This window comes from Telmatherina bonti, assembly GCF_933228915.1.
Source record: "Telmatherina bonti genome assembly, chromosome: 1".
NCBI classification, from domain to species: domain Eukaryota; kingdom Metazoa; phylum Chordata; class Actinopteri; order Atheriniformes; family Telmatherinidae; genus Telmatherina; species Telmatherina bonti.
Genome location: NC_136619.1, coordinates 36,920,677 through 36,932,874, shown reverse-complemented (window position 1 = coordinate 36,932,874; position 12,198 = coordinate 36,920,677). Strand labels below are relative to the sequence as shown.

The window sequence follows — 12,198 nt, the reverse complement described above, 5'->3', positions numbered from 1 at the left end:
GCAGTGCACAACAGCAAACCTTGTGGTGAAAGAGTTTCACTTTTTTGCCCTTTTAATAGGCTTATCTTTTTCTAGTTTTCATTGTGACCTCATCTCCTCGTTACCTCAACGGTAGTTTAATTACAATAATTAAATTCCCGCTGCACCAGATGTGTGCAACATGACAATATAGAAGAAAAAAGAAGAATATGAGATTCAACAAACCAAACCAGCAACACGACTGTCATCATGTATCTCTACAGTGCAGCTATTGTTCCTGGTGAGTCATCAGACTAACCTTGGTCTGTGATGACAAGGTTTTGAATTTGACTGCAGTCTACTGAACAAGACCCATACAAATAGGACATCTGAATGCACAGTGCTCTGCGTTTGTATCTTTTGCATTTAGCCAAGAGAAACATAGACAGCTTACTATACTGAATAACTAAAGGGAAACTTAATAGCTGAGAGGATCCCTAATTCATGTTTTATTTATGTTTGATTATCTTATTTTTTTTCATGAAGATGTTCTTTCTTAAAAGCTTACAAAGTTTGTATGTTTTATGTGCCATAATGACTAAAGAAGTATCCCTTCTAATGTATAAAAGGCCTTCATTTCAGTTTTCACCTTAGCGAATGACTTTAGATGCACTCAGCAGTTATCCTTGAGATGCTGGCCAGATTCTGCAACGTAAATTCTTAAACATGATGATGTAATTTTAGCTTATAAACAAATAGTAAATTAACTGCATTTATATAGTCCAGAAGATGATAGAAGTGCTCTACAAGTTGCCTCCATATTCACACACTGATCAACTGTCGAGAAAAAACATTGATTTCTTGTTTTACATGACTTAGTGGTGATGTTAACAAGCCTATGATCTCTTTATGGCTTTGTCTAAACACTGACAAGTAGTTTTTTTGTCGTAGTTCCTGTTCCCTGGTGGGCATGGTTGACATTCTGGCGAGTGAAGCAATACCTGATCGGCATCTGGCAATCAGCATAGTCTGTATTTAAAACCAGTCCAGCCTGCTGATTGTCACCAGATTGATTGCTTTGTGGTAACAGCTCTCGCATCCTGATTATTTGTCCACTGTAAATTCACAGTTTAGTAACCTGTCCCGTATTTTTCCTTGCCAGAGATAATGCCTGTTTTCTGCCCATTTGCCTGCCTGCCTTTTCGTCTGCCTGCCCGCATTCACCCCTGATTGTCTGCTTCCCTCCTGCTTGCCTGCCAAGCAGCCTTTCCTACACTAGAAGATCATCTGAACCCAGGAATAACAAATAAATATGTTTCTGGAACTCCAAATCATGTCTGCTCTTTGGGTAACAGTTTTTTAGGATAATAAGAACTTGTTTCTAGGGGTGAGATTTGTGCCTTTAAAATGGGAATCTCTTATTTTGTCCATCATTTGTGTATAAGGATGATAACTTCTATGACTCTTTTATCAGCAGTTCTTATTCTTGCTTGTCCGACAATTCATGTCAACAGTAGTTGCACTGATTCAATTAAATTGTATTAAAAATACACACTTTACAAAAACAGATGTTGATTTTCTTACACACATATCCTCCTCATCTGGATCCCTTTCTGGGTTTTTACCCTCTGCTGTCTGGTTCTCTTGATCCCATATTCTTAAAAACCTTTGTCTGAATCTCCTTCACTGATTGTTCTTGGAATACTGTCTCATCAGATATCTGTTAACAGGAAAAAATTTAATTACATAAATACAAAGTCCCAACATGCACTACAGTAAACAACAATAAATTAGCAATTTGCCTCATTATATTAAATAAGCAGTTTGGGAAACTCATAGAAATGACTTACTAGATATTCATTTTGGAAAATTAATACAAATAAAACATTAGAAAAAAATCCAAATATAAATGCCATGATTACCTTTGTTTCTTCTAGGAAATTAGGTTTTGGGGATACCAGCCATTTAGAAACAGTGAAATGAGAGTAAAAGGCGGCACCTCCACACGTCATATCATTTTAATACTACAGTTGTCTTCCTTAAGAGACATCAAAACTTAGCAAAGTGAAAAAGTATTAGAGCTATAAGTGAAAACAAAATGTGCACCACTGTCCACAAAAATGAATTACCAGGTCTCAAGAGGATGAAAAATGTCCAACCCAATGTTTCATTTCATGTTCCAGTCCATCATCCTGTTATTTTCTGTTTTTTCCCCCTCTAACACTCCAATTTCATGGAGAGTTCTTAAGCAGAGCCTCTTGCTTCTTCTATTCTCTAAACCAGGAGAGAGTGAGGATTGTAATTACCAGAGGGAGTCAAAGTTAAAAGAATGGGAGCTGGGGACCAACTTTGGTCCACAAAGGAGGATTATGTGCCGGAAATGAGCTGCCCTGTGGACTGTATACCACACAATTCACCCTTGCTGGCCTGGTATCTATTAACCTTATTTGCAGGAAGCTTCATTACGAACTGAATAACCCTTAGGTGAAAGACATTGTCACTGAGTCAGCCATCAAATAATATTCTTAGCTGATTAATTTAGTGAGCAGTGTTTCTAATGATACAGACCTATTGGTCTGGTGTGAAAAATACGGTGGTTTCTGGTTCAAGAAAAGCCACCTTATTTATTTTAACAATTAAAGTTGTCATTGGCAAACAGCTTAATGAGTACTACTTTTGTATCCCTGCTAAAAAAGAAATCATTATTAAGTAAAGGTTGCATTTCTTTTATTTCCTCATGGAAAATTGGTGTGTAGACAGTCAATGGAAATTCAAGGAAACACACTCATGCTAAGGAGACTGAGGAGGAAAGCATGTCTTAAAAGTTAAAAGAGTTATTGACAGAAATTTGATCGATTGAGGATGTATAGAAACCATTAAAGCAGTGCAATGTCAAGCCAAGTCTCACTTCAAGATGCATTCATAAAAACAGAAGACACTGCAAGTTTCCATCATCTCTCAGGTGGCCTTACTAATTACTTTCTCGTTGAATGTGTGTATGTGTGTGTTGACATAGTTAGCTGAACTACACAAACAATAAACATACATACATACACACCCTTGTCAAATAGATTTTACTGTGTTATTGAAGAAGTTTAACATGGCTAATAAAAAGTTGATCAACACAGAGGTGCACTGTGTTGGACAGCAGGGGGCGAACTCAAGTGTTGCATGAAGAAGTTTGTTAATATGAGCCTGCACACTCGGCTGTCTGTTGCTTTCTGCGTCAAGCAACAGACAGCCGAGCCCCCTAAAATTTGACCAAATTATACACGTAACCAAGGAGACTGACAAAAACTGTCTGTGTTCATGTCTGCATATTTGTCTTCTGTTTCAAGGCTAAATGGGCCAGAGGGGAAAGGTGAGTGTGGTGACATGCATTGTTAAACCGAGGAAAAGTTAGATTCAACCTGGCAATTTGGATCACTGCCCTTGTCCCAGTATACATGCAGGGTATGGGAATCAAGTGGACTGTGTAAAAAAATGTTTAAAACATTCAGGCACTTTTAACTATCACTCTGGGATATCAAAATCAACCATTTATAGGAAGAGTGAGAGTCTGAAGTCTCATAATATGCCTTCATAAGTGATATCCATCTGGGAAAAGCCATTACTGTTTTATTATTCTTTTTCAAACCTTTGCCAACCTTGAAATCACATGATAAAAATTTATATAAGCCTCCACTTCTCAGACGTATCAGAAAGCATCGTCATCTCCTCAGTATTTATAGGAAAAAATAGCTTGAATTTGACTTGTTTTTTTTTTTTTATGAAAACATATATATTACTGTTAGACAGCTGTGATTCTAAATTTCCTTGTTTTCATATTTGACTTAATATCATGACCTTAAACAGACAGAAAATCCAGTTGCCTGTATATATATATATATATATATATATATATATATATATATATATATATATATATATATATATATATGTATATGTATATATATATATATATATATATATATATATATATGTATATGTATATATATATATATATATATATATATATATATATATATATATATATATATATATATATATATATATATATATATGTATATATATATATATATATATATATATATATATATATATATATGTATATATATATATATATAGTCTCATCATTTTAATCAGCAGTTGTTCCATTTTCATTAGTCTGTCCATTTCTCTTGTTTTTATTTGACTGTACCAGTCAGCATACATTATTTATATTCATTTTACATCTTGCTCAGATAAGTACTACCCTGAAATGTAAGGTGGAAAAAGGACAAAATGTATATGCTCTAGGTGGTGCCTTCCACCATCCAAGGTTCCCCTATGTCACTGTCTTCCATTTATTTTTTACTAGATAATAAAACATGGAAACCTCCCCAGCAGGATGGGTTGTGGGAAGCAGATTGTTTTGTGACTATTTGACTGACAATAGCGAGGGATTTCTTCCCTTGCAAAAACCTAAACACGGGAGCACAGTGAGGGGTTGGACACCCACTGATGCATGTGATGTATGGCAGGCATCAGACCGCACAAATACCACCGGTGTGTTCCTGGAAGAAGATGGCGTCTTATGCTTGCTGGGAGCATGTATGGGTCCATGGGCGTAGCTTACCAGCTCAGTGGCAAACAGCGGTACACCAGCCAAGTGACTTGCAGTGTACTGTAGCAGAAAATATAACAGCAACAAACAGCACTCTAAGCAATTTTCCAGTAAGTGAGCAAGCTTACAAAAGTGGAAGAAGAGAACAATGACGACAGGAAGACATGAAGTTTGACAGAAGGTCTGGTCAGTAAAGTAAAACTTTATTTGTCATCTTTCTCTTGTTTTTATCAAAGTTGGGCTTATTTATTAAAGAAAAAAACGGATGGAAAAGACAAACAAGATGTCAGTTTGCAGATTCAGCAGATGGATGGAGACAGATCATGAGTGCTTAGAAGTAAACAAGCCAAATTTTCAGTCAATCATGAATGCAAAATGAAAAAGATTTTTTAACATGCTTTAAACGTCCCTTGTTTGGATAAATTTCTTGCTTTAATTGTTGATCAGAAGCCATTTTCTCATGAGGGAGAAAAGTAAAGATTATCAACTAGAAGTCTAGTTGTCCCATTGTCATGTTGTGATTAAAGACTGCTTTTATCAGGCATGTGAAAGAACCAACACTGTTTAGACACACTCATGTTGTGGTTTGTTTTGATTAATATCGTGATATGCAGGGCTGTTGCCTGGTGGTCATCATTGTAGACCATTCCCCCCGTATATTTACAGTAACCTGCTTTATAAATGGATCTTTAAAAGCATCCCTGTGAAGCTACATAATGAGTGTGCACATGGTCGTGATGCTGCAGCCGCCCACGGAAACAACACCGATGAAGATTTGCCGCCACCTACTGTCTCTCGCTGCAAAGTGACGCTTGCCCTTGTGAAGCACATGGAGGGGGGGAAGAACACAGTAATAATTATTTATTCTTATTTCAGATGCTATGATAAAAGTCAACAAGCTTCTTCTTCTTTTGTTTTAGAAGACAAATCTATAATATACAGTCAGATGCTTGTTATTTATGCTCAGTTGATAAGAGAAGGTTTTTAAAAGCCAAAAGACGTTTTGGAGAGTAGTGAAGTTATCAAAGAGTTTGTTGTTCTAAAACAAAATGGTAACTTTAATAAATGGATTATATGACAAGCTGAACCTAATATAATTTAAATACAAACTAATCAAATGAATGTGTGACGTGACTAACCTTTGTTCTGTTTTAAAACAGCATAAGTTACACTTTTACGCCGCAATCAGGCATCTGCTCGGACTTGGCATCTTGTTGCTGAACTCTGCTTTTCTTGCTGCTGAAGGTTCTTCTATGTAACTCTGGTTTAACTGAATTGAGAGCAGTCTGGCATATATCTTTTATTATTATTATTTTAATGTGTCAGTAAATAAGAACTTTGAACAAAGCAAAAGCACTGTGAGAAACAACATGTTTCTCCTGGAAAGCATCTGCTCATAAGGTGTAAAGCCAAATGACCACTTGGCATGTTAACTGCACTTCCTTCATACACTGACACCTCGTGTTAAGAAACAAACAGTCTCTTGTTTCCATTCTCACTTTCTGGTATAGGAGCAGGTATATTGCTGAGCTATTGAGACTGTTTGAGCCAGGATGACACACCATCTATGATAACTGAATTCATTCAATTTATTCATTTGACTGTGCATAAGTCCCTCATGTCAACAAGCTGTGTAAATTTGTGCCATAGCAGTTGAAAAAAAACCCTTTGCCCCTTCAAGTCAAACAAGTAATGACACAGTTGACTCTTCCCCTTATACACGTACACACACACACACACACACACACACACCCTGCCCAGATAACAATACAGCGCTGCCCTAACGAACAAAGTAAACTACAGTCTAACAGTTTGCTCTTATACTTTCTTTTTAAAAGCCCACAGCATAGTGTGAAAATTGTCTTTTTTCTTTTCTGTTGCATCTCTCTGGCCTGTAGCGAGTTTTGAGATTCTTAATTTGACAAATTAGAGAGGAGTCTGATACGTGCCAAAAATTTCCTGATGGCAATGTCCATTTGATTGCAGTGGAAAATCAGGTTTGTGGAAGCACAGAAGACTTTGCAAACATCACATGTTTTGTATTACTGAAAAGCTACTTTGGCTCAGTTCTATAAAACCATCTGTACCATGCAGGACAGAAAACAGAAGCCAGCAGACAACTTACTAAGAGCCACTCTTGCATATAGAAAGCCTTTTATTGAGCACTGGATACCACCAAGGAAGAATCCTCCGTTCCACATTTTCCAGTCTAGTGACCCAAAGCTGATATGCAGAGTGGAGTACAAACCACATCACGACATGTGCAGACGGCATCAGAGATGGACAGGACTGAGAACAACCAGAAGGATGCACACACAAAGGGATGAAGTGTTCTGCAGGATAGTGCAGGAGGAACAAGCTGGGGCTGAATATTCATAAAACCACAGAAATTGTGAAATTTGGGAAGAATTATGCAAATACCCCCAAACCTCATCAGTTGAACTGCTGTGAATGGAGAGCATTTAATAATAAGTCCAAAAACTTTATGAAACAGATAACCTTTTTTTTTTTCTTTTATACATCCTCTTTAGTTATAAACTATCTGTGCTTTTTTTTTCTTTCTTTTAATTGAACTACTAAAATATACACACCTTAAACCAGTGTTTCTCAATTCCGGTCCTCAGGACCCCCCTGGCCTGCATGTTTTATAGGCAACTCTACTTCAACACACCTGAATGAAATAAAGACTTTTTAACAGGCTGCAAAGAGCCTGATGAGGAAGTTCAATAATCTGACTCAGGTGCTTAGGTGGAGGAACATGTCTAGAACAGGCAGGGTAGGGGGGCCTGGGGACTAGATTATAGAAACACTGCACTACATTCACTTTTTTATATATATATATATATATATATATATATATATATATATATATATATATATATATATATAATCTTGGTTCTATATTTTTGTTCCATGTCCAACAAACTTGTGCTGTCAGGTAGGTGCAACATAATCAGAAGTATACTATTTTTTTCCTCTCTGTCTGTAAAGCGTCTTGAGATGGCATTGCCGTGATTTGACGCTATATAAATAAAGTTGAATTGAATTGAAAGTTGAATTGAATATACTAATATAGTCCTGTTGTTTGCTTGATGCAATCTGTATTAGGCGTGTGTCTACAAAGTGCGTGAGATGACACTGTTGTTTATACAAAAAAAAAAAAAAAAAACTCCAATTAAATTTAATTTGTTTGTGTCCTTACTGACCTGGCAAACCCCAGAGGAAAGCTATTATTTGATTATTAAATTTAAAAAAGGGGAAAAAAATAATTTTTACTATTGTTTTAAGGTTGTGTGCTGCTGTGGGTAGCACCACAGTCTCACATTTTTTCCTCTCTATTCATATGACATTGCACTTCAAGCTTTATTCTGGTAATTTAATTTGGGAACTTTTCTCGACAATAACTTCTGTCATAACTATGATTTCACAGTCTTGTCAGCAGCTTGAGTTTTCCACCATCTTGCCTGCAGCAAGCGTGACTTGACAGCCAAGACGAGAAATACAGGTCTGACAACTGCACATGCGCAGTGGGAGCATCAGGGGTCGGACACTTCATTACACCTCATGCTTTTTTCCACAGGTGCAGATCCTTCGCTGAAATTTTAAGGTAGGAAAAGATTTTTTTTTTTTTGTTTGTTTTAATTTTAAGAACTAACGGGGAAATTATTACGTTTGTCTTTTATTCACTTTATTTATTTCGTGCCATAAATGGCTCTTAAACACTCTACACGAAATGAAGGAACAACAGTAAACTACTTTAAATCATTGCTTTTCGCAACATGAAAGAGTTGGAAACATGTTAATGAATAAACCTGTATATGTGACGATTTAATGAGGCTAAGACAAGGAAGTAGTCAAGCTCGACAGAGAATACAAGCAGATCCTGGAAACAGATGAGGAAACTAAATGACAACATGAAAATTAAATATGCTCTGTTTAGTTTACATTAGATAAGCTAGAATTATTGACACTGGGCCTATTAAACGTCAAATATAGTGTTTGGCACCAATTTCAGGGTTTTAAATGACAATACTTTGGACAACTGTGTTGTTTATTGGAATGTGTATAAATAAAGTTGGATTGTAGTTCCGTAAGCTTTTGCGAACTACAATGCATCGTTTGCAAATTTATTATTTTCGTTGTCCTCTGATACACGCTGGGTTTGACATGGTTTATACCTGATGATATATTCGGTTCTACCTGGGGAAATACGTCACTTTGGGATTTTTATTTTCTTTTTTGTTTTAACTGAAAAATCCCACCGGAAGTCCGGTTGTTGTTGCAGATGTCGGAACACGGAAGTCATGTTTGCACCCAGTATATGTGTAATTGCATTTTATACCTTATAAATGTTCTGGTTTTCATCTAGTTTTGTCTGTCTTCATGTGTAATTATGAACAGGACACAGCTGAAGCGGTCCAGTATCCTGAGGATGGCTCTGGCCGGTGCGGAGGAGACGAACCAGGACGACCATGAAGATCCTTTCATGCTCCGAGCAGCCAAAATAGCCGCTGTTGTTGCTCTCTACTGGTTTATTTCCATAACAATGGTGTTCCTTAACAACTACCTGCTGGACAACCGAGAGCTGGACGCGCCATTGTTTGTTACTTTCTACCAGTGTGTGGTGACTGTCGGACTGTGTTGGCTCATGCAGCTTTTGTCCAGGATGTGTCCGGGAGTCATCAACTTCCCGGCGGTCACGTTCAGCTTGAAGACGTCCAGGGAGGTGCTGCCGCTGTCCATTGTTTTCATCAGCATGATCACCTTCAACAATCTGTGCTTAAAGTACGTGGGGGTGGCTTTCTACACGGTGGGCCGTTCCCTCAGCACGGTTTTCAATGTGCTGCTGTCATATGTCATCCTGAAACAAACGACGTCTTTCCAAGCCCTGTCCTGCTGCGGGATTATTCTTGGTAGGTCAAATGTACTACTTCCTCACACTCCATCTGTAGGGTATTTGATTAGAAACTGTGTTAACCCATCCTCCATCTTTCCATGATGATTTCCATAAGATTCATGCATCATGGAGGCATATCTAACACCACAGACAAGACTGTGGTTCAGATGTATGTAACCCTTTGGTTAAAGATGCAACAAAAACCTATCCAAACAATGTCCAACCTGTACTTGATTACAACTAATTACTGTGTAGTTAAATCTACCATGTTTGGGAATGAATGAAGAACGAAGAGACACGAGTGTCTGAAAAGGAAGAAGGGGTCAGGTTGACCTGGGAAGACTACCTGAAGGGATTAGGCAAAGTGTAGCTTTCATTCAGGAATGAGACAGTTTCTTGTTTTGTTAAGCCAATATATACCAGGTTTTTATGCATTTTGACTCCAAAGCTCTGTCTCAGAGCTCCTTACTTACGTCTTAGTTAGTCGGTCATCTTTAATTTCTTTTTGCAGAACTCTGGTAAGATTTCTGTCAATCAGAGGCTTTGCTATTGTCTGTTTTTGTTCTCTGACTGCAGTATGTTGAGTTAGTTTTCCCTAGATTAATTTCCAGCTGTCTTTAGTCACAGTGAAATGCTGAAAAAAGCTGGAAGTTGTTTGTCTACACTAGGGCTTCACAATTATGACCAAAATAATAATCACGATTATTTTGATCAGTATTGTAATCACGATTATTAATCACGATCATTCATTGAGTCTTGAAAAACATGTATTTTTATTGCACCACTTGTAAACAACCTACCTGGTAATGCTACATCCTCTACAACTGTATATATAATATATAAAATATTGCGCTCCCTGTCATTTTTAATACAGCGCAGGCAACGGTCAAATGTCCGACCAATCCAACGATACTTAACTAGCTGCTGGTAAAAGGTGTGTGTGCTTGATATTTAGGCAGCTTAATAAAGCCTTAACCACACGTCTCCCCCAGGTGGTTGGCAGACTACTGGTTGTGCAGCAGAGTTTGCATTTTAAATATCGTAGACGATCAGGTTTATTTAATTGTGGCCACCAAAATCACGATCAAAATCCGATTAATTGTGCAGCCCTAGTCTGCACTGGAAGCAGCGTCAGACAAACACACACTCCAATTAGAAAACAGTGCTCAGATTAAAGTTTCTATCATTCAGAAAGTGTCCGTAGTAACATCCAGTAATGATATACTGTTTATCACATCTTGGTTTGGATCAGAACCTGGCAGAACACAGGATGGTTGACACTTGAGTTCCTAGATGGCAAGATGTTTTTCTTAAAAATCAGCTTAAACATATCTCTTTTCAGAACTTCTCTTCAGTCGACTCTTATCACAATTACACTTTTCTGTTTTCTGTAAAAATTCCCAGGTTTTACTCTGTTGTTTTATTGTAAATATTCAATTTAATGAGTGTAATGTGTGTATTAGGTGTTTGGTTGTAGGAACTTGTGGGGATTATTTAAATCTGTCTATTCCGGTTCATGCTTAAAAAAATACAACAAACCCATAAACTTTTGACTGTGTAGAAATGCAGGTCTGTAAAAAAATTAGTTTTCTTTTTGTGTGTAACCTGTCGGACTTGTGTGTGTGTTTTTCAGGTGGATTCTGGCTCGGTGTGGACCAGGAAGGCTTGGCAGGATCCCTCTCCTGGTCAGGTGTGTTTTTCGGGGTGCTGGCGAGCGCCTGCGTCTCTCTCAACGCCATCTACACAAAGAAGGTGATGCCTGCCGTGGATGGAAGTATCTGGAAGCTCTCTTACTACAACAACATCAATGCGTGCGTCCTTTTCCTGCCGCTCCTAATCGTGTTTGGTGAGTTGGGCCGAGTGGCCAGCTTCAGCCGCCTGACAGATCTCGGCTTTTGGGGAATGATGACGCTGGGAGGCGTGTTCGGTTTCGCCATCGGCTACGTCACAGGCCTCCAGATCAAGTTCACCAGCCCGCTCACTCACAACGTCTCGGGAACTGCAAAAGCCTGCGCGCAGACTGTCATTGCAGTGATGTACAACTCGTCCAGTAAAAGCCTGCTGTGGTGGACCAGTAACATGATGGTTCTCGGTGGCTCCTCAGCCTACACGTGGGTCAAAAGTCGAGAAATGCAGAAGACTTCTCGTAAAGACCCTCCGGATCCGGCAAAGGAAAACTTACTCGAAGGGGTGACGGGAAAAGTGTAGAAAAGGCTTCCGAACTTTTCCACGTGCATCATGAATGTCTACAGCTGTTGTTTTACGAATGACTGTGTGAGTGATGCGTGAGTTTGAGGAAATGCTTTAAAGCTATTTATATCTGTTTTGGGGCCTTTTTACAATGATTAAAAACAATGAAACTATTGAGAATGATGTCTTTTATGGTTTAGTCTACAGTTGTGCTCATATTTATTCATACCTTTTCATTAAGGGGAAAAAAAAACAGCTGCCTGTAAAATAAGCTGGAATTGACTAAAGTAATAATTTTATGAAAATCATTACATTATTTTCTAATTCTGGTTCAACAAAAGCAAACAAGAATTTTACATATTACATCACTCATAAACTAATATTTAGTTGAACAATCCTTTAATGTTTCCGCTACAGTCAGGTGTTTTCTGTTCCTCTGTCAGACTTCTGCACCTGTTGACAGGTATTTTGTCCCACTGTTCAACAGAAACGTGCTCTAATTTGTCTAGGACCAATTTGTTGGGTTTTTTTTTGGTTTTTTTTTTTC

At 37.9% G+C, this 12,198-nt stretch overlaps 1 protein-coding gene across 1 annotated transcript; it reads left to right on the top strand.

Moving 5' to 3' along the window:
* Positions 1–8,866: 8,866 nt before the first annotated feature.
* Positions 8,867–11,813, top strand: slc35c1 (solute carrier family 35 member C1). The gene is made up of 2 exons (XM_079245078.1): positions 8,867–9,477; positions 11,095–11,813. Exons 1-2 carry the CDS (start codon positions 8,958–8,960, stop codon positions 11,667–11,669), a joined length of 1,095 nt encoding a protein of 364 aa, XP_079101204.1. The 5' UTR covers positions 8,867–8,957; the 3' UTR covers positions 11,670–11,813.
* Positions 11,814–12,198: the final 385 nt, after the last annotated feature.

Excerpts from the sequence above, each read along its gene's own strand:
- slc35c1 (XM_079245078.1), top strand. The coding sequence starts at position 8,958 with ATGAACAGGACACAGCTGAAGCGGTCCAGTATCCTGAGGATGGCTCTG. Across the intron at positions 9,478-11,094 it reads CTGCTGCGGGATTATTCTTG|GTGGATTCTGGCTCGGTGTG; the intron begins GTAGGTCAAATG and ends TGTGTTTTTCAG.